The sequence below is a fragment of the Malus domestica genome, chromosome 09, assembly GCF_042453785.1.
Source record: "Malus domestica chromosome 09, GDT2T_hap1".
NCBI lineage: Eukaryota > Viridiplantae > Streptophyta > Magnoliopsida > Rosales > Rosaceae > Malus > Malus domestica.
The window spans coordinates 5,815,919-5,837,305 of NC_091669.1; the positions used below are offsets into that span (position 1 = coordinate 5,815,919).

Consider the following 21,387-nt stretch of genomic DNA (forward strand, 5'->3'; position numbering starts at 1 on the left):
TATTTTTGGGCTTTCTTTTTTGGTGAATTTTTATTTTGAGTTAGTTACTAAGACAAGCTCTTTTGTAGCTCTTTTTTTTTTTTTTTTTTTTGTCGATAAAATGAATTCATTGAAGCTTAATTTGGGTTCTTCTTGGGTTTGGGGCATTTTATGATATGGGCTTTACTCTTTTTCCCATATAGATTATCAATCGACAGAGGGTTGTAACAGAAATTGTTCATAATGGGTTTCTCAAGAGCAATGTTTAAAATATCGATGATATCGAAAATATCGGTAGTTCAAAAACATGGAAATTTCGATGGAAATATCAAGATATTATCGATATCGATAAAAATTGAATAAAAACTGATAGGGATTTTACTACTCATGTGAACGGGCTAAAAACTCCTATTATACTTGCAAGAATTACAAGGTTGTTGTAGTATAAACGGATATCGCAAGGTCGTTCTTCACAGGGATTATTAAATAATTCGAAACAAACCAAATTTCAATTAATTATTGTAAAGTAGAAATTGGGATGATTGATTTTATAACCTATTTAAATTAAAAACGAATTTAACTATTAAAGATAAGACAATTTGCAATATTAAAACTAGAGGGAAAAGAAAACAGTTTTGGGAGAAATCAAATTAAGAAAGCACTAGGGTTCCACCTTCACCTAGCAATCCTATGAACTTTTACCAATTACTCATGATTTACACATGCCACTTTGAAGGTTAGATTTTTCTAATTCATATTCTACTTGGAACCTCCAACATAGAACGTATATCTAACATGCAACTCGTCCGGACGTTCAGATCAAATCTGAACATGAAAGACTCATTATGCTTTATGAAAACCCTTTGAAAAACCATGCAACCCTTAAGACGTGGTATTCATCCTAAGTGAAATTACAATTATTAATCACAAGAAGCCAGCGTCAATTTCAGGGAACCTTCCGACCAAAATTGCATCAAATTACTTTTCTAAAAATCCTAATGGTGATCAGGCATTAAGACAATTAGATAGTTTTTATCCCGGTGATTAACAATTCAAAGTATGCATGCAATCAATCATAAGCAATTAAATAAAAATCACATATTCATGCTAAGGCTCAAGGCTTCGCCCTAGCAAAAGAATTTAGTTACGCATATTCATAATTGAAATCATAGAAACTATTAGTAAGAAAATGATTGAAAGCACCTTCAAGTAGAAATTCTCCAAAACCCTAGCAGTTCTCTTTGTCTCCAAAATTGCATAAAATAAAGCGTAGAGAAATATGGTAGACGGCCAAGCAATATATCTGCTAAGCCACCACACAAACCCTAAAAATAGGTAGACGGCCAAGCAATATATCTGCTATTCCTCCTAGGAAACTAAAATTAATAATCAAATAAAATAGGAAACATTACCCTAAATTAAATGGTAAAATTCGCCTAAAATCTGAACAGCCACATTTTGGACCCATAAGCTGCTCCAAAACTGGCCTAATATAGCTGGGTTTAATGTTTAGAATATTCTAAACACTTCTCTAGAAGGCCACGAACCCATCCGAGGTCATCTTGGGCTCAAAAAACGCAATTTAAGCTCAAAAACGTCATTTTCCAACACTGCGTATCGCTCCTTTATTTTATCACCAGAAAATAACCGCTTGGTAAAAAAATCCTAAATTTTGATACGATCAAGCTAAGTTACTCATGAACGTCCTCCAACTAGAATTACTCCAAAATTCGTCCATTTGGTCATATTTTACTCCAGAGGAAGTCGAAAGTCTTATATTGAAAATACAATTCAAAGTATCAAAATTCTTCCAAAATATTAACCAAAATACACTAAGATTAGGGTCAAATATATAATATAAAATCTACTCATAAAAAACCAAGGAAATTGTAAGAAAACTTGGAAATTTTTATTGAAACTTTATCATGTTTATTTAGTCAATTATCTATTAGTTTATCACAAAAAATTGGAAGGAAATGCATTGCATGATGGATTTAACTGATTTAAGTTGATTATATAGCGAGCTAGCAAACATTGTGAGTGTAGAAAATATGTAGTAATTAATGAAAGAAGTTTAAACACACCATAATAATTTATATATAGTGAATTAGTTATCAGCAATAGTTTAGTGGTTAAACTTAGGATGCATTTGTTTCACCGGACTATCTCGGACTAGATTAAGTTCAGGAACTAAATTGGATTGGCTTGACATAGATTAACTAGTATAAGAATAATTGAACGTTTGGTACATTGTCTGACTAAATCATAGACTAAATTATTTTTGGGATCTAAATATTTTTTTGTCATTTCTTTATTTCTCTCCCGTTCTTTCTTATCCTTTCTAAATGCTTCTTGTTCCTTTCTTCTTCTTTTTTGTCAAAGCTTCTCCGTTCCTTTCTACTCATTCCTTTTCTTTTTCCTTTTCTCTCCCCCACTTTCTTATCCTTTCCAGATGCTTCTTGTTCCTTTCTTTTTTTTGGTCAAAGCTTCTCCATTTGTTTCTACTCATTTCTTTTTTTACCTTTCCTTTTCAAATTCAAGAACTGGGTACAAGTCGATGAACCCCAACGAGATAAAAGATTTACCGATCGAAGCAGACATTGGAGTTGCAGATGGTGTAGTCGAGCGCAAACGCACATATCGACGTCGGCGTCGAGCTTTGGGTGAACACCAATTTGGATTTGCTTACCCAGAAAGGCACCACCGCAGTTGAGCAGGACGAGGAGAGAAAGGAGAGAGAGTGAGTGAGAGACAGTAAATGTAACACCCCAACCCCCAAATATAATGTTTAATTTCATATTTCCCCAAATATTTATGGAAACTATCAATTCAGTCCTAATTTCCTTTACCCAATCCGGATCTACACTTAAGATTATTTTCTCTCTCAAACTGCCACGTGGCAGCACCCCAACAATCCATATTCTTCTCTTTCTGTCCCTTACCCCGTAACCCCTTCTGTATTCTTCTTTCTTTTCTGCATTCTCTATCTCTCTCTCTCGAAACTCTCATCTCTCTCTTTTCTCTCTGCACCGAGACCCACATACACACACGTACACCATCGCACCTGCTCGAGGAAGACACCCATCGTCATTAGCAACCTCATCTTTCTCCCTCTCATTCTCGTCTCTACAACTTGACGAACGCAGGAACCCTCCGGCGAGTTTCTTGAATTTCTCCGGTTAGGTTTTTGGGACGAAATCGGCTCGGAAATAGGCACACCCATCTCCGGCAAGGCCGTGGGTGTCGAGAGGTATTCCGACCACCACAGGTCGTTTCACGGTAAACAGAAGGTATAAACGCACTCCTCTCGCCTTGTGCTTTCGTTTGGTACCTAGATCGGGGTCTAGGGTGGTAGTTTGCAGTCAGCCGGAGCTGTAGAAGCTCCGACGTTCTTCTCTGTTCTTTCCTGTTGGTTCCCGATGAGCGCAGGCCTTTTAGGCCGTTTCCCATAACCCTCGGGCCTTAGGCCTGTTAGGAAGGTGGAGCGATACTATCGCGATATTATGGATACTATCGCGATATTATCGATAATATCACGATATTTTGATGATAATTAAGTGGATAAGTGTGAAAATATCGCCTTCTCACAAAAACGATATTATCGGTAAAATATCGCCGATAATATCGATATTTTAGACCTTGCTTAGGAGACTTTGAAGTTGCACAGAGTGAAAGAAAAAAAAAATGTAGTTGGACCCGTGGATCCATCCCAAACCAACCCGTTTCAAACATGTCGGATTAGGTCTGGTTTCAAAACTCAGAAATCCTATACCCGCCCTACCCCGTTGCATTTCAAAAAGGGCCAGGTTCGGTCCTTCCAAATTTGGGCACGGTTGGGCCGTAACCCCTAGGGATGAGTGACCTTGCATGAGCTTATAAGATAGTTAGGCTACTCCTTTTACTTGCTTATTTGTTAATGTACTTAACCGATATCAAGGTTTACCAAGAGTTTGCCGATATTGCCAATTGTTTTGATGATAAAACCTCAATTTTCTTTATGATATCATAGCAGGTTGGCATGTGTGTGAAGGCCAATGGCTACACGTTGTCCACACCCTCCAATTCATGTTGTCCACTTGTTTGGACTGAAAATTCGTCACACATAAGAGGCGTGTGAGGATGTGAAGGTAAAAGAGTCTCATATCGATGAAAAGAGAAATCTTACGAAGACTTATAAGAGGTTGAGCTACTTTTTATATTGCCAATTGGTTTTATGGTGTAACTCCAATTATCATAAAAAAGAAAGATGCTTCTTTTAAAAAAGAAGCACAAACTAAAGAGAATAGAGATAACCTTCGTTCTCCTATTTGTTGTGTTACAAGCCATGTTGATGCTGGTAAAACTCAGTTGTTGGATTGTATCTGAGGCACAAATGTTCACCATTGTTGGGATGATACAATTTCCTCCTTAACTAATATGACATCATTTTATCATACAATAATGATAATCAGAATTGTTCATTATCTTTATGATCGTTTAAAGGTTATCTATAAAAAAAAAAAATTAATTAATTTGAAAATTATTTAATCATCTATACTACTTGTCTGGCACCTAACCTCTCTCCAAAAGCTCTATCTCTCTCAACAAAACCTAGTCGGCTGCCTTCATCGTCGCCGGCCTTTGGCTATGGCTGGGGTCGGTGGCAGTTTCTCTTTTTCTCCTTCTTGAACGCATCCCTTCCTCTTTCCCATTCTTCCTCATCCCAGCCTTTTTCCTTTTTGCCATCCACGACCTTCTCTCCCCTCCCGACCTCACACCGACCACTCATTCTTGGCCTTTACTTACCTCATCTCCCCTCATGTGCTTCTTTCCCACCATTTTGTGAGCAACTTTCCATGGATTTAAGTCTTATACCCAAATTCGGGTCATGCTCTTTCAAGATTTCTTCTTTGATTTGGCATTCGATTTCTTGGTGTGGGGTTGGATTCGTGGCAGCAGATAGGTTGGATTCATCGTCGTCAACTTGTTTCCATAGTGATGTCACATCTTCGCCTGGTTCTTATGGCTGCACTGACATGTGCACTAAGATCTGGCGGCTCGGCTTGTGCATCTCAAACCTGGCAGATCCGCTGCCTGTTACATCTAGCTTTTATGGTGTTTGATGTGTGGATGTTGGAATCTCACTAGTCCGGTGAATTTGTAAGTGGCCTTGGCATGAATGCCTTCTCCCCCACTGTGTTGAGTTGACCAACGGATCCCTTCTCGAAGTAGTGTAGTTGTGTTTCAGGTCACCTTGCGAGCACCGTAGTGGCGCTTTTGTATTGGCTAGGTTGGTCTTCGCCTTTGTGCTATGAGTTATGTAGTCTCGTCTGCCAACGATGACTTATTGTCGTTTCGCTCTATCGCGATGACTTTTTATGGCCTCACTATTCAGCGATGACCAATGTGGATGCCTATATTTCTCGATTGCGTCCATTGTTTATTGTGACAGATTTGTACTGGTGGCAGTTGTGAAATCCCGTTCGTGGATTTCACTGTTATAATCAACGTATTTGTATTATTGAGATTTTGTATTATTTTTCGAGAAATTATATTAATTTATTTGGATTTAGATTTTAATTAAATTAGTTACAAAGTTTGAAGTTTGGAAAGTATTTATCTAAAATTCGTTGACCTTTCGAGGTCACAAGTAACGTATTCAAATAGATCTTGAAACTACGAGTGCATATGCAAAATCTGTTTGCAAGTCCGAATTATAACGGTATAGTTACAGACGTTTGAAGTTGTGATACTATAATTTGTAGGAAGTATTTAACTTCCCCTTGTGAGTAAAAGGCCTAAAAAAAAAAACATATATTTGGGTTAAGGGACCGACTAAGGAAGGGTGGAAAAAAAAGGGATTAGACAGTAGCCAATGAAAAAAAAGGGGAAAAGGGGAGGGGGTCTGATTTTTTTACCCGTTTTTGGGGAGATTTCAACCCCGTTAATTCGCCAACTTGACCCGCTCATATCTCTTTCATATAATCTCTGTTTTGGGTGATCTTGGTGTCCATGGAAATCTCTTGACGAGCCCTACAACTCTGTAATGTTAGATTTTCTATTTTCTTATCCATTTTTCCAGTTCGAGGCAGCAAAGTCCCGTGGGTTTTTCGACGGTTTTGTCATTTTTTCGGCGATTCCGGCAACCATTTCCCTCAAGTGAGGTATGAAACTTCGTCTACTCTTCATAATCTTCAAGTTGGTATGCTTGGTTCGTGCTTTCGTATTCGTTTTAGAGTTGGGTGTTTAGAACCCTAGAAACCCGGTTTCCCCGAAGAATTTGGATGATTTCGGTTAGAATTTGTCGTTGGTCTAGTTGTGAATAATGTCTCCCTTATTGAGCTCTAGTTACCACATGAATTTGAGTCTCTAGGGTTAAGGTTGAAAATTTGGGTTTTCAAACCCTTCACCATGGCTACCATTGCGTGAGACCGTCCACGAGTGTTGTCTAAGTACCAAATACCTTCTAGTGACCCTGTGAACCTATGTCTAGCTTGGTTTCCCGAAATTCAATTGTTGGTGTGATGTGGAGAAATGTGAATGACTAATATGTGATATTGGTGATTATCTTATTTATATAACTATTATCCTGTATGGATATGAGATGGTTTTATAATTATGTTTCCTATAAAATTGTTAATTTTTATATTTAGCCATTGATGTAGTTTTATGGTGTGATTTGACGTGCATATTGGAAATATGGTTTGTATTGTATGATTGGATTGATGTGATGAAATGCGAGGGCTAGTAGTGGACCATTGACCCATTGTTATGGGGTTTGCTAATTTGAAACATGTTTCAACCCTCGTGTCATTATTTCATTCTCGTTTCGTTGAATCTTTGTACCTTGAAGAACTTGATCCATGTCTTGTTTCATTGATTGGTGTTACACATTCTACTCCGCGATTTCGTTGAGTGATGGTCCAGAATCATATCCTGGACTGGATTCCATTGAGTGATGGTTCGGAATCCCTTATACTCCGCGATTCCGTTGAGTGATGGTCTGGAATCGATCTACTCGGATTCCGTTGAAAGATGGTTCGGAATCCTTTTTACTCCGCGATTTCGTTGAGTGATGTTCCAGAATCATATCTAACTTGGGTTTCATTTGGTGGTGATTATGCATTGTACTCCGTGATTCTGTTGAGTGATGGTCCGGAATTGTACCCACTTGGATCCCGTTAAGAGGGTCCAGAATCCCTCATACTTCGTGATTCCGTTGAGAGATGGTCCGAGATTGTGTTCACCTTGGGGTTTATTGAATTTGGATTGAGATAGCTTCAGAGATGTAGACTTCGGCCGAATTGTGTCGCTCTAACCCTAATTTTCATTGTGTTGTATGAAATTATGATTGTGAGTTGTTGTGATTTGTTTCAGATGAACCGTTGTATGTCTGGGTGACTCATTCGGAGTTACAAAGGTTTGGTATTGATTCCTTATGAAGGATTTATATTCAAGAGATGTAAATTGTGATTAATGGTTGGCTTTATCATTATTATCACATCCTTGTATTATTGTCACTCACCCGAACTTTGCAGCTTATCTGAATTATTGATGCCGATGCACCATTCCCATGGTGTAGGCACTGATTGTACAGATGTTAGGTCTGAAGAGATTACAAGAGGTCACTTGGTATTTTGGTTGGATTATGTTAAGTGGTCTGGAATCCCTACGCTTGCTCATTTCCATAAAGGTAGTTCGACCTTAGAGTCGAGTGAATATGAATTGTTCACAATAGACATTGTGTATAAATTAGACTTATCATGTTAATACTTGGAATCCAGGTGGGGAATTATGTAAGGATCCTTTATTAAAATTTGTGAATTGATATGAGACTTTATTAATTGAATAACATAGTAATTGTAGATATCATGCATCTTTGATTTTTAGGATTGATTAAGTAGAATGATTGCGGAATGATGTGGGATATGATTTTTATTATTATGATTAGTCTTGTTGCTCAAAGTGGCTTGAGAATAATGTTTGTACCATACTTAGGGTCTCCGTATTTAGACCTCGTATAAATACTCAATGGACTCAAATGTAATTATGTAATGAATGAATGGGCAAATATGTAATAAGTGATGAGCTCTTATTCTATAAAAGGACTCATCACTCTTCTCATTAAGGAGGTCAAGTTTTAAGCCATGGGAATAGAGCACACAAAAATTGGCTAGAGAGCACACTGCTTCTAGCCTTTTTTTATATTCACCATTCAGAGTGAAACAATATCAATATCAGTGTAGACGTAGCCCAAACATTGGGATGAACCACGATACATCTTGTGTTCTTTACTTTCTTGCAGATTCACGGTCGGATTTACGTTGTTCCAAGACCCATTCGGTTTTATGCATCAACATTTGGCGCCATCTGTGGGAATCGACATGAAAAGCTATGTCGATTCTCTCTCAATTTTTCACCTCCGCCATGGATCTGCAAAACCCAAGAGACAACCAAAACTCTTTCTGCCTTTCTCTTGCTTCTGATCTCTTTCACCTGTTAAAACAAAACACCACAAACTTTCTCTCTCTCTACCATTATTTGTCAGTTACAATCACACCCATTCAATTAGCAGATAAGAAGAGAGAGAATAAGATTTTCCGAGAAACGCACAGAGAAACTGCAAGAAAAGAAATTTCCCAAAAACTGAAGGCGGACTCTGCGTCCTTTGCAATCAAGAGAAATATGAAGAATTGCAAGCTCTGTCGGACCAGGCGATTTTGTGATAGGACTGCGACACCAAGGTTCACGGCGCCAATTTCCTGGTGTCTCGCCACTCTCGGAGCCTCCTCTGCCACGGCTGCCAGTCTCCCACGTCGTGGAAAACCTCCGGCGAAAAGCTCGGCCACACTTTTTCGGTGTGCGAAAGTTGTGTTTTCCCAAACAGAGGCAGAGACGACGACGTGAGCCAGGGCAGCAGTGATGGGTCAGAAGATCAGCAAACACAATCGACGAATGACAAGTTACTGAGTGAGTGGACTCAGTTAGTGGAACGATTCCTTATACACCCAGCCGAGTTGAAGCCGATCTCTGAACTACGGCCTGAGAACTAGAGAAACGCCACCACCTCTTATTTAGCCTCCGTCATCCCTCTCGCCTGCCATCGCCCACATCTTTGCCGCAAAAAAAAATCCCAGTGTCCTCTCAAGTTCTCAGCCTTCCCCCTCTTTCGTTTAATTTTCTCTCGTTTTCTCTCACTTTCTCGCCAGCCAAACAGACACTACAAAACCAAATTCGAGTTCAACTCACAAAATAGATGAAACCCATTTCGTAACGCGCCTCGAAGAACAAAACCCACTTCTGTTTTTCGCCATTGGAGTTGAATAAATGAAGCCCCTGAAGCTGATTTCGTTACTGGTATGTTGGCTTGGTGATTTCCTGACTGCGAATTCTGATCTGGCGTCCCTCAGAGAGGCCTTGCTGGTGCTCAGGACCGCTGTGAGAGGCCGTACAATGGGGTGGAACGTGACGGAGACCAACACTTGTTCATGGCTCAGCGTCAAACGTGAGTTGGAACGAGTCATCAAGTTGAGGCATTCGGGTCAGGCACTCGTCGGGAAGCTGATGTGAGAAATACTTAACACACAAATTAAACCCTCTTTTTGACAATTGTAGTATGGATGTAAGTAGGGTATCGTTCTAGGCCGGGGATTAGGAGGGATTGCTAATCTATTCTAAATTAATTTAAAAATATTAAACAAGACTTAAGGACACAAAATTAGGCTAAAAACTCTAATAACTCGAAACACACTTAAAATGACTCAAAATAATGAAAACAATTAAATTAAACACTAGGAACTGAAATGGACGGAAATTAAATTAAAAGACTAACAATAAAGAAAACTAACTAAATAATATAATTTAATAATGGATGGGTGTTTGGTTTTGATGAAAAGTAAATTAAACTTAATTAAATTACAGAATTGACAAAAACATAAAATTAAGGTAAAATGATAAATGACGGACTAGCTAGAGGGTTCTTCTCCACACATGACACATATGCAACCTAAATTGATTTTCAGTTGTTCTTTCAATAAATTATTAATTCTCAATGCCCCAAGTTAATTAGGTACGCTTAAATTAACCCTCAGTTTTTCCACAAGTTATTGGGTTGGATGATTGCATACGACAACCCAAAACATTCCCTACAAGTTCCCTACATGAGTTGCATAATAGAGATACAAGCAAGAATCAATAAGTTCTATGAAAAACATAAGCATTGACGAGACACTCGTTACTATGATTTGCATGAAACTTATGCCAAGAATTTACTTAACGTGATTGTGACTAGCAACCTTCACTACTTATGAATATAAGTTCATAACGATTAGGTGAAATTCCCTTATATTCTAGCGTCAAATTCATGCATGTAAATTAAGCGTGCACTCTCAACCAACATACACAAATCAGTTTTTATACGAACAGATAAGTAAATTGAAATCACAACTTATGAAATTACAACCGAAGGTAATCAATTCATATTACAAATATAAATCATGGCTTTGAATTAACCTCTAGCCAAAATAAAATTAATTACACATTATTAAAACAAAAATAAAATAGGAGTTTGGAAAGATTAAACCGAAAGAAAGGATCTGCTGCTTGGACTCTGAACTGCATTTTCATGCTGATCTCCTGTCCTCTCTACGTCTGCGAGCTGCCCTCCTTCTTTCTGTTTTCCTGTGCTGTCTGACCTCGCTGCCAAAGGGCAGCTTCCCCCTTCCCTTCTCTCCGCAGCTTCACGCTGCCCAAAGGGCAGCCCTCTGCCTTCCACCAATTCCCCCCCTTACTTGTCTTGCTGTGCTTCTTTATATTTTTCCCGCTGCTCCTTCCTTTATTTTTTTATATTTTTTTCTTTCTTTTTTTTTCAGCTGCCCCAAAGGCAGCTCCCTCACTCTCCCTTCTATTTCTTATTCTTTCCGTTTCTGCGCACCACCCCCACTTCCTTTTGCTCCTCACTTTATTCTTTACAGTCTGCCGTCTGCTTCTTATCTTCTTCTTCCGCCCAGCTGCAAAGGCAGCTTTTATTGCTTAGTTTTCTTTTCCCCGCAAGGCACGCTGCAAAGCAGCTTGCTGCTTATTCTTTTTCTTTCTTTTCGCTGGCAGTTTTGCTGCTCTCCTATATTATATCCCCCTCTGACCTGCCTTCCATCTCCTTCTTATTCTTTTATTCTTTTTGGCAGCCTTGCTGCCTTCCACTTCACGCTTTGCCCCAACATATTTCCACATGTGTTGTCCATGCAAGCTTTCCATCTTTTTGTCACTGCCAAGGCTCACGTTTTCCTCCTAGCTGCAAAGGTAGCTCCTCACTTTTTGTTTAGTCTGTGACATTACACAAATTAATTAATTCATTAAAGAAACAAATATGTGATTTTCATTGATGGGAAGAAGACAATTAATAATTTAAAAAGACGAATTTAGCCAAGATTCAAGTAATTAAGAACTAGATAATAACTAAAAACTCATTTGTGCCATTTTTATTTTCTTTGCATAACAAATCCTATAAACACAAAAATAACGTAAATAGCTCAAAAATATAAGGAACTAACTAAGAAAAGACGAGTGAATTTGAAGTAAAAATATATATAAATATGATCCGATCAGAAGCTCCATCTGGGCCTCGGGAACTTGACACAGCTCTTGAGCCTTTCTCTGCGCGTAAATACGCTCTCCGGTCCACTCCCTATCAACCTTGTCAACCTAGTCAACCTTCAGAGTCTCTACTTGCAAAGACTCAGAGCGGATGGAAAGGATTTGCAGTTGCTCATAATCTTGTGGATTGAGATGCATTGTTTTTTCAAATGATACGACCAACAACATTCAAGGTGATTGTCAAAAGCTGCACAAAAACCTTTAGGGCCTGTCAAGCACCACCCCACGCGGTGCCAGAGCAAGCAGTGAATATACTCATCACCACTGATACGAAGGTCCTCACGGTTGGGGCAGTCGCCGACCCATATCCCATCTCCTGCGAATACCACGGGAAAAGCAAAAGCGGAGATAAGATTCTTTTCTTATTATTAATTCTATTATCATTTATTGTCTACCATTTGCCAAAAGGGAAATGAAAGCAAAAGCAAAGCAGAAAAACCGAGAAAAAACAGAAAGCAAAAGCAAGGAATAAAGGGAGGAAAATAATGAAAAAGGAAAAGATGTTTGGAGATGGAGAAAATAGGAGAAAGTGGAAAACATGGCACACCCATACCCACTGTCATTGATGAATATTTTATTAAGTTATCTTCTGCAAACTAGAGCAATTATTGTATAGTTATACTGATGTGTAAAAAATGCAGCATGCCAAAAAAAAAAAAAAAACCGTAAGCCCAATATAATAGGCTGGAATGTTATGCGGAGGGCGAATGCATATATGCCCAAAAAAGCCAGGCCCTATGGCTTCAAACTCCAACCTCCATCCCTCCACTTAAAGTTCACCCTCTATTATCACCAACCAGGTGATCAAAAGTACGTCCAGTACTCCAAAATTATTCGGCAGCCTGCCGCTATTATCACCAACCAGGTGATAAAAAATACGTCCAGTACTCCAAAATTATTCGACAGCCTGCCGCTATTATCACCAACTAGGTGATTAAAAGTACATCCAGTACTCCAAAATTATTCGACAACTTGCTGCTATTATCACCAACCAGGTGATCAAAAGTACGTCCAGTACTCCAAAATTATTCGGCAGCCTGCCGTTATTATTACCAACTAGGTGATCAAAAGTACGTCCAGTACTCCAAAAAATCATACATGAGCATCACTCATGTCAATCATACATAAACATTCATGAGCATCCCTCTTCACAACATTCATGAGTATCACTCATGTCAACATTCATGAGCATCACTCATGTCAATCAGCTTCGAAAGCTTCATTTACAGAGCTCTAGCTTCGAAAGCTTCATTTATAGAGCTCCAGCTTCGAAAGCTTCATTTACAGAGCTCTAGCTTTAAAAGCTTCATTTACAAAAGTTCCAGCTTCGAAAGCTTCATTTACAAAGCTTCACCTACAAAGCTTCAGTGCATGGTATACAAAGACCGCCTCCGAACAACCGCCACTTCGGCCCATACATGGATTGAATTTGAAGTCTCCAGCCAACATACCCTATTGACTAAAGACTTGGGGGACTACACTATGTACCATATATTGGGCTTCTGCAACTAGGCCTTATGAAAAATACTTGGGGGATTTAGCCCATTATTTATATACTGAGGAGCAAACTCTTATTCTATAAAAGGGACTCCCACTTTCATTAGAGAGCACCCATTATTTATGTATTGAGGAGTGCGCCCTTATTCTATAAAAAGGACTCCCTCACCATCATTAGAGAGCATCGCCGCCTGCTGAGCAACTGCCTCGCCTCGAGCATCAACTCTAGCCCATCATTTATGTATTGAGGAGCGAGCCTTTATTCTATAAAAAGGACTCCCTCACCTTCATTAGAGAGAGACTCTTAGCCCATCACTTATGTATTGAGGAGCGAGCCCTTATTCTATAAAATGGACTTCCTCACCATCATTAAAGAGCATCGCCGCCTGCTGAGCAACTGCCTCGCCGCGAGCATCAACTCTAACCCATCATTTATGTATTGAGGAGCGAGCCCTTATTCTATAAAAGGGACTCCCTCACCTTCAACGCCACAAGCTGAGCCAACCAAGGCAACATAAGCCACAAGCCGAGCAGCCTCGCAACATATGCTACTTCTAGTTGAGCATCATTTTACATTGAACACTGCCTCATATCGAGTATTCAGTTCTAGAGGACATCTAGTTACTTCGGCCCACACATGGACTGAATTTCAAGTCTCCAGTCAAAAGACTCTCTTGACTGAAGACTTGGGGGACTACTGTTTGTACCATACTTAGGGCCTCCGTATTTAGACGTCGTATAAATACTCGGGGGACTCAAATGTAATTATGTAATGAATGAAGAGGCAAATATGTAATAAGTGAGGAGATCTTATTCTATAAAAAGACCCATCACTCTCCTCATTAAGGAGGTCAAGTTTTAGGCCATAGGAAGAGGGCGCACATAAAATAGGCTAGAGAGCACACTGCCTCTAGCCTTCTTGTATATTCACCATTCAGAGTGAAACAATATCAACAACAGTGTGGACGTAGCACAAACATTGGGGTGAAACACGATACATCTTGTGTTCTTTACTTTCTTGCAGATTCACGGTCGGATTTACATTGTTCGAAAGACCCCTCCGATTTTGTGCATCAACAAATAATATTGTGCTTTGTTGGTTCTTGGACATGTTACATGTGGTGGATTAAGGTTTCCTGTTGAAATCATAGTGATTTATATGATGGAGGAAGTGGAAATGTTGTTTGTCATATTGGATTGTTATGTAGCCCTGAATCTAGTACTTCCATACTTGTCAAGTTCTAATGATTGATTGAAGAATGTTATATCTTTCGACTTGAACGTACTATGGTAAATGTAGATGGGTAGTGAATGATGAATTACGAATGACTTGATCCTTGTTTAGGGTACGTAGGTAGTCTAACGAGGAGGTTAGATGTAGCCATAAAGCTTACGAAAAATTATTATGCAATTGGATCTTGAGTTATGCCTTGTACATATCTCGGATGCGGGATCTATTAGATATACGGATGCTGGGTGACGTCACGCGTCGATCCTGGATGTATGTTGAGTTCGAGGCGTGACAGCAGTTGTGCGCTTGGTGATTATGTGTTTGTGCTTATGGTAGCCTACTAGGGGTTTACTCTTATTTCTCTATTTGTGCAAATTCACTCCAGATCAATTTATTGGTCATTGGATCTATGTACCCAATGGCACCCTTGTATTTGTTTGTGATAATTAATGAAATATCATGCTATCGTTTCTTGTAAAAAAAAAAAAGGTTTGAAGTTCGATTCGCATAATATTCATTTATATTAAAAAAAAGGGTCAAGTTTAACTTTTTTTTTAACAAAAAATATTATCTACACTAAGGGGAGGGGATATGCTTAGCCTCACAATGAGCTAGCAATAATGTGATTTAAATTTGCTTTTGACAAGAATCGAACCTAAAATCTCTCACTTACAAGTGAAGAGGAATACAACTAAACCGTGGTTGTCAAATTTAACTTTTAAATATTAACTCTTAAGCATTACTTTTTAACTATATGAGTACCCAAATTCATATATGAACCTACTTAACCGGAACTGGATCCGCTCCGGACCTTAGTTTTTGGAGTGTAAGGATCAATCTATTTGGGCTGTTGATCGGTATGTAAAAGAAATCAAAGTTGTTGGTTTGTGTGTGGTGGGCTAGAAAAATGAGTTAACGAAGACCGTTGGATTCAATTTGTGCGGTCCAGATTAGTTGATCCTTAAGCTCTGGACATTAAGGTTTGGAGTGGATCCAATTCCTGCTTAATCAAGCACATACAACACCGTTCCATTCTCACGCTCGCACAGACGACGACACAATCTGAGACACTCTCTGTCTTCCATCCACAGCAGCTTCGTTAGCTTTGGAGAGAGATGGAGGAGGAGCGAGCGAGGAAGAAATTACTGATACTCTACGCCACCCAAACCGGAAACGCTTTAGATGTCGCCGAGCGACTGGCCGCCAAGCCGAGCGCAGAGGCTGCCCCGTCCACCTCTCTCCCTCGACCAATGCGACGCCATAAGCAGTCCTCCTTTGCATTCAATTTTGTTCTTCTTCTGGTTAAAACAATAATTGCATTACCTGAAGAATAATTTTCTAATTTTTCTGTTTTACTCAGAGATGCTTAGCTCAAGAGGGCACTGTAATTTTTGTTGTTTCAACCACTGGCCAGGGAGATACTCCTGATCCCATGAAGGTAAAAAGCTTTTGCTTTTTCTTAGCAATTCGGTTAACTTGTTTATTTACTGTAATTCTCCCCTGTGGGTAATTTGATAAAGGTTAAATATGTGAAAAAGATTGCATCTTTATGTTTATGCAGGGGTTTTGGAAAGATCTTCTGCAGAAAAATCTGAGTAGGCAATGGCTGGACGGACTCCGTTACTCTGTTTTCGGATTGGGTGATTCCGGTTACCAGAAATTCAATGTATATTGTTTTGTGCCATTTCTTTATCTTCTGCACGATTGTTTGTTGCAGCCTGTCGTATGATTGATGAGTATAACGTGTTGCTTTTTGACCTGTTAATTTATATGGAATTTATATGCTTGTGACGTTCGAGTTGTGGTTTGCATTTTGTGGCAAAGAAGCTTGATAGGAGACTTTTGGACCTTGGGGCAACCCCGATTGTCGAAAGAGGTTTGGGAGACGATCAGCACCCGTCAGGTTACGATTTTGATTCCTTTTTTTTTTTTTAATTTCAAAATTAGTTAATGAAATCTTGCCATATGTAGAAACTGGGACGATGTATTTTCTTTTACCGTTAACAGGTACGAGGCTGCTCTGGATCCGTGGATGGCATCATTGTGGAATATGTGGAATAAAATCGATCCCAACTACTTCCCCAATGGCCCAGACTTTTTTATTCCATATGAAAATTTTATGGCGAAACCAAAGATTCGGATTCTATATCACGACATTGACAAGGTGGATTCACAAGTTTCATCTAAATCAGGTAATTTGGCTGTTCATAGTTCCCCTCTTTCTTCTATAACCGTGTATTTGCAAATATCATTTTACGGACCAAGTTAGAAAGCATGTTTCCAAAAGCAGTAGGCATTTTACGACCGATAGGTTTTCAGATTCTATTAAATGGCATGTCACAATCCTTTTTATTTCCTTGCCTTTCCCCCTTTAAACCCAAATAAATTTTCTTTATGCACAAAACTGGAGGTCTTAGAACAACGTAAATCCGATCGTGAATCTGCAAGAAAGTAAAGAACACAAGATGTATCTTGATTCATCCCAATGTTTGGGCTACGTCCATACTGATGTTGAGTACTTGACGTACTTGTGATCATCTGGTTAGTGATAATAGCAGCAGGGTGCCGAATAAATTTGGAGTACTGGACGTACTTTTGATCACCTGGTTGGTGATAATAGCGGCAGGGTGCCGAATAAATTTGGAGTACTGGACATACTTTTGATCAATTGGTTGGTGATAATAGTTGCAGGGCACCAAATAATTTTGGAGTCATAGGGCTTGGCTCTTTTGAGCATATGGGCCTTGGCCCTTCACATAACATTCCAACCCATTATTTTGGGCTTGCCCTTTTTTTTATTTATTTTTTATTACCATCTGATGGGGTTATACAAATGTCTCCGGAAGATAAGAAAAATAAATCACATCATTAAAAAATAAATCTGACCCTCTGCTCAATGGGTCACGCCCTTAATTCCCTTTTCTGGATGCCATCACCACTGCAATTTTGTCTGCTTATTTTTATCTTATTTTGCTTTCTGCTTTCGGCCTGGTTGTTGCTGGGACCTTGTAGTGGGATGGCATGTGCTCTTGCAGAGGGAAGCCTCCCTTTTCTTTTCCTTACTTTTGCATGTGGGTGGTCGACAAAAGCCATCCATGTGGGTGGTCGACTAAAGCCATCCAGACTCATCATTTCTGATGGCATCACCGACAGAAACGGTTCGAGGAGGTTGCGGGAATTGAATGAAACAAATAATATCCAAAATCTGATCACTCACCAGAATATCCAACCCACCGTAGTTTTCTTTCAACCAATCACAAAACTCAATGGTGGACGTTGTGTCTAACACATCGAGCTGATGGTAAAATATATTGAGACAACCTTCTTGGAAGACCTTAGCTGCTTCAAGCCCCACAATAAGGTCTTTGGATGTGAGTATAACAGTAAATCCATGTGCCACAAGCTGCTTCGAAATCTCAAACCCAATCCCCATGTTACCCTCAGTCAACAGTCTCTGTTGACCACCACCGCTGGTGATTGGAATAAGGGATGGTTCTGAGGAGGGAGATTTTCTTGGCGTCTCTTTTCTCTTCTTTCTTTGGCTCCGGGTGCGTAGCTCCTTGGTCGTGCGGTTGGATCGAGGCTTCGATCACTTCCTTGACGAGAGCTCGACCGCCAAGATCCTGTGAACCTAGATGCTTGACCTGGTAATTGTGGAGGAGCTCGAGCTCGGCGAGCGCCTTCTCCATTTCGTGAACCGTGCTGGTGCAGTAGATTAGCTTGACGGGGTTTTGGGGTTTGGAATTGAATAAGAAGATGAGACGCAAAAAACCCAAGAATCAAGCTAATTCTGCTCTAGAGGATCAGGGACAGGTGTTCCCATCTCCCTGCGCCACGTATGTTGGAGTCTATGACGGCCATGGCGGTCCTGAAGCTTCTCGCTTTGGTTAAGGGGAAAACAGGAAAGGGAATACGTGGGTTTTGGTTTTTGCTTATGCTTGTGCTTGTTTATAATATGGAGATGAGAAAAGATAGAGCATATGAGGTTTCATTTCTGCATTTCTGAGAGATGGGTTTTGTAGTGACCGTGCAGGTGTTTGGTTCTTGGGTTTCTGCAGATTCACGGTGGAGGTTGTGGTGAGGTTTCAAGGTGGTGAGATGAAAAAAATGAAAGAGAATCGACATAGCTTTTCGTGTCGATTCCCACAGACGACGCCAAATGTTGATGCACAAAACCGGAGGGGTCTTGGAACAACATCAATCCGATCGTGAATCTGCAAGAAAGTAAAGAACACAAGATGTATCATGGTTCACCCCAATGTTTGGGCTACGTCCACACTGATATTGTATTTCTCTGTTTGTGAGAGGATTTTGAGGGAGAGAGAGCTTTTGTAATGTGAGAGTGTAATGTGAGAGTGAGGCTTGAGGATTGTGAGGGTGAGGAGACCCTTTTATAGACTAAGGGCTCATTCATTTTTTTACATATTTGCCCCTTCATTTATTACATAATTACATTTGAGTTCCCCGAGTATTTATACGAGATCTAAATACGGATGCCTTAAGTATAGTACAAACAATGTACATAACAAAAGGAAAAAAAGGGTCAGCGAAAATTATTTCCCTTTCCAGAATTGCCTAATTTGGTATTCCCACAACTTAATGCATGTGCATGGAAGCGGAAAAAGATTTGAAACAGAATCCCAGCTTTAAGAAAGGTAAGCCTGCAGCAAGAAAGGGATGGCCAAAATTATCAAATGGATAAGTCATCACCACCGGCCAGTGGGGTTTTATTTGGCACTGATTGAAAACCAAAATTTAACACGCACGAAGTAGGGTCGTGGCCTAATTGAAAACCAAAATTAATATTTTCCACTCAAAAAATAAAATTAAAAAAACATTCAGGCAAAGTCACAATGGGCCCAGTTTATCTCTCTCCTCCCCCTCGAAGATAGGTGTTGGATGCTACAATTCTCCCTTTGCTGAGTGTGGACTTTGTGTGTCAATTTAAAAATGTCCTTGGGGGCCTTGAGTAGGCCTTCGTGCTCTGTTAAATGACTAAATGAGTATGTTGTTTTTCAGGAGCACCACTGTTAATTTAGACCAACATATTGATTTGTATAATTTTATTGTTAGATAGTTAACTTGCACAATAAGTAAATCGCACTTCTTGTCATCAAATTGCGCAGTAAGTAAATCGAACTTTTTTTAATAAGATCAGCTCACACACTGTTTCTTTATTCTTTAAAATTAAGGTATCCATTATTGAGAGTTGTTCCACATCAGTGAGGAACAAATTTTGTTATATGCTTATATGGTATTGGGCTACTCCTCATATTACCAATAGGTTTTATAGTGGAACCTCAATTTCATTATGGTATTAGAGCAAGTTGGCTTCCTGTGAAGCCAAACGGCCACACGCGCTTCACGTCACCTTGTTGTGTTGTCCACGTGTAGGCTTGAAAATCGGCCACACGTGCGGGGACGTGTTGAGAGTTGTCCCACATAGGTGAGGGACAATGTTTGCTATATGCTTATATGGTCTTAGGCTACTCCTCATATTGCCAATAGGTTTTATGGTGGAACCTCAATTTCATTGTCCATTAGTGCTTGGCAGTTGAGAATGAATGGATTGGGCCTCGCATAATTTTAGTCCAAACAACAGGCACCTCCAGTCGCCCTAGCAAGCAACAACCACACTGTTTCTGCATCTGGTTCTCTCCCTATCCTGCGCTCTGATCTATTACGTAAAACCTTTTTCTCCCACTTCCCAAGAAACCCATAATCTTACTTGCTGATCTGTGCAATATTGATCCTCTCACCTCTCCGATCATCCTCCATTGAAATCATTGTTTTCTCTTAACTAAAGATTATGACTTTTCTCTTGCAACTTCCCAGAATCCAAAATGCTTGAATTTGATTGCTAATAGGGTTCTCTTTATCTAAATTAAATCCCATTATTGTGTGAATGTCTTTTCGCGCCTTATGATTGCTATCCATCAGGCACAGTTGATGAAAGTGTGTCTTTCTCAGAAGAAGAAAATCAAACCGTATACCTGATGGGGAAAGCAAATAAGGCTCAACTATCAAATGTATTCAAGAAAGTTGTACATATATAATATCTACCACCAATTTTACGTGGAATATAATTTTCTCTAAAATTTGAAGAATGAGAAAAGATACGAGTCTTACATGTCTTACGAGTAGATCAAGAAAAAGGAAAGGCAGCACATCAAAGGTGAGATAATAGTTTGGTCCTTTTCTTTTGTGAGAATGATTCTTGTCTTCGTAGTTGTTCAAGTTTCTCATCTCTTAGCAATTAGCACGGTTGATGAAAATGTATCTTCCTACTAAGAAAAAAAATCAAACCCGTATACATGATGGGGAAAGCAAAGAAGGCTCCATTATCAAATGTATCCAAGAAAGTTGTACATATCACATGATTTGCATCTACCAGCAATTTCACGTGGAATATTATTTTCTCTAGAACTTGTAAAAAGAGAAAAGGTATGAATCTTACTTGTCTTACAAGTAGACCAAAAAAAAGAAAGACAACACAACAAATGTGAGATTTTGCTTTGGACTTTTTCTTTTGTGAGAATGAGATTTTTATTCTTCTTTGTAATTGTTTCAAGTTTTTCTTCTATTATTAATCAGGCAAAGTTGGTGAAAATGTGTCTTCCTCACAAGAAGAAAATCAAACAGTATAGGTTATGGGAAAGCAAAGAAGGCTCCACAATCAAATGTAATCTACCACCGATTTCACGTGGAACATAATTTTCTCTAGAATTTGTAAAAGAGAAAAGATACAATCTTACTTGTCTTACAAATAGACCAAAAAAAAAAGATAGCACATCAAATGTTAGATTATACTTTGTTTTTTTTTTCTTTTGTGAAAATACGATTCTTACTTGTCTCTGGAGTTGTTCAAGTTTCTCATCTGTTATTAATCAAGCACGATTGGTGAAAGTGTGTCTTCCTCAGAGGAAGAAAATTAAACCATATACATGATAGGGAAAGCAAATTAGCTCCACAATCAAATGTATCCAAGAAGTTTGTACACACACACACACACACACACACACATATATATATATAACATCTACCACAAA

General features: G+C 39.2%; 1 protein-coding gene across 5 annotated transcripts in view; it reads left to right on the forward strand.

The window, feature by feature from the left end:
- The first annotated feature begins 15,344 nt into the window (after window positions 1-15,344).
- The window catches only part of LOC139188020 (NADPH-dependent diflavin oxidoreductase 1-like), a 33,390-nt gene continuing 27,347 nt past the window's right edge, over window positions 15,345-21,387 (forward strand). The window contains exons 1-5 of one of the 5 annotated variants that reach the window (XM_070804909.1): window positions 15,345-15,776; window positions 15,900-16,004; window positions 16,163-16,241; window positions 16,346-16,530; window positions 20,933-21,157. In XM_070804909.1, coding sequence (XP_070661010.1) covers window positions 15,771-15,776; window positions 15,900-16,004; window positions 16,163-16,241; window positions 16,346-16,530; window positions 20,933-21,052 — 495 coding nt within the window. In that variant the 5' untranslated portion in view covers window positions 15,345-15,770 and the 3' untranslated portion in view covers window positions 21,053-21,157. Of the gene's footprint in view, window positions 15,777-15,899; window positions 16,005-16,162; window positions 16,242-16,345; window positions 16,531-20,278; window positions 20,469-20,932; window positions 21,158-21,387 lie in introns of those variants that run through there. The other 4 variants (XM_070804911.1, XM_070804912.1, XM_070804910.1 and 1 more) reach the window with 4 other exon arrangements.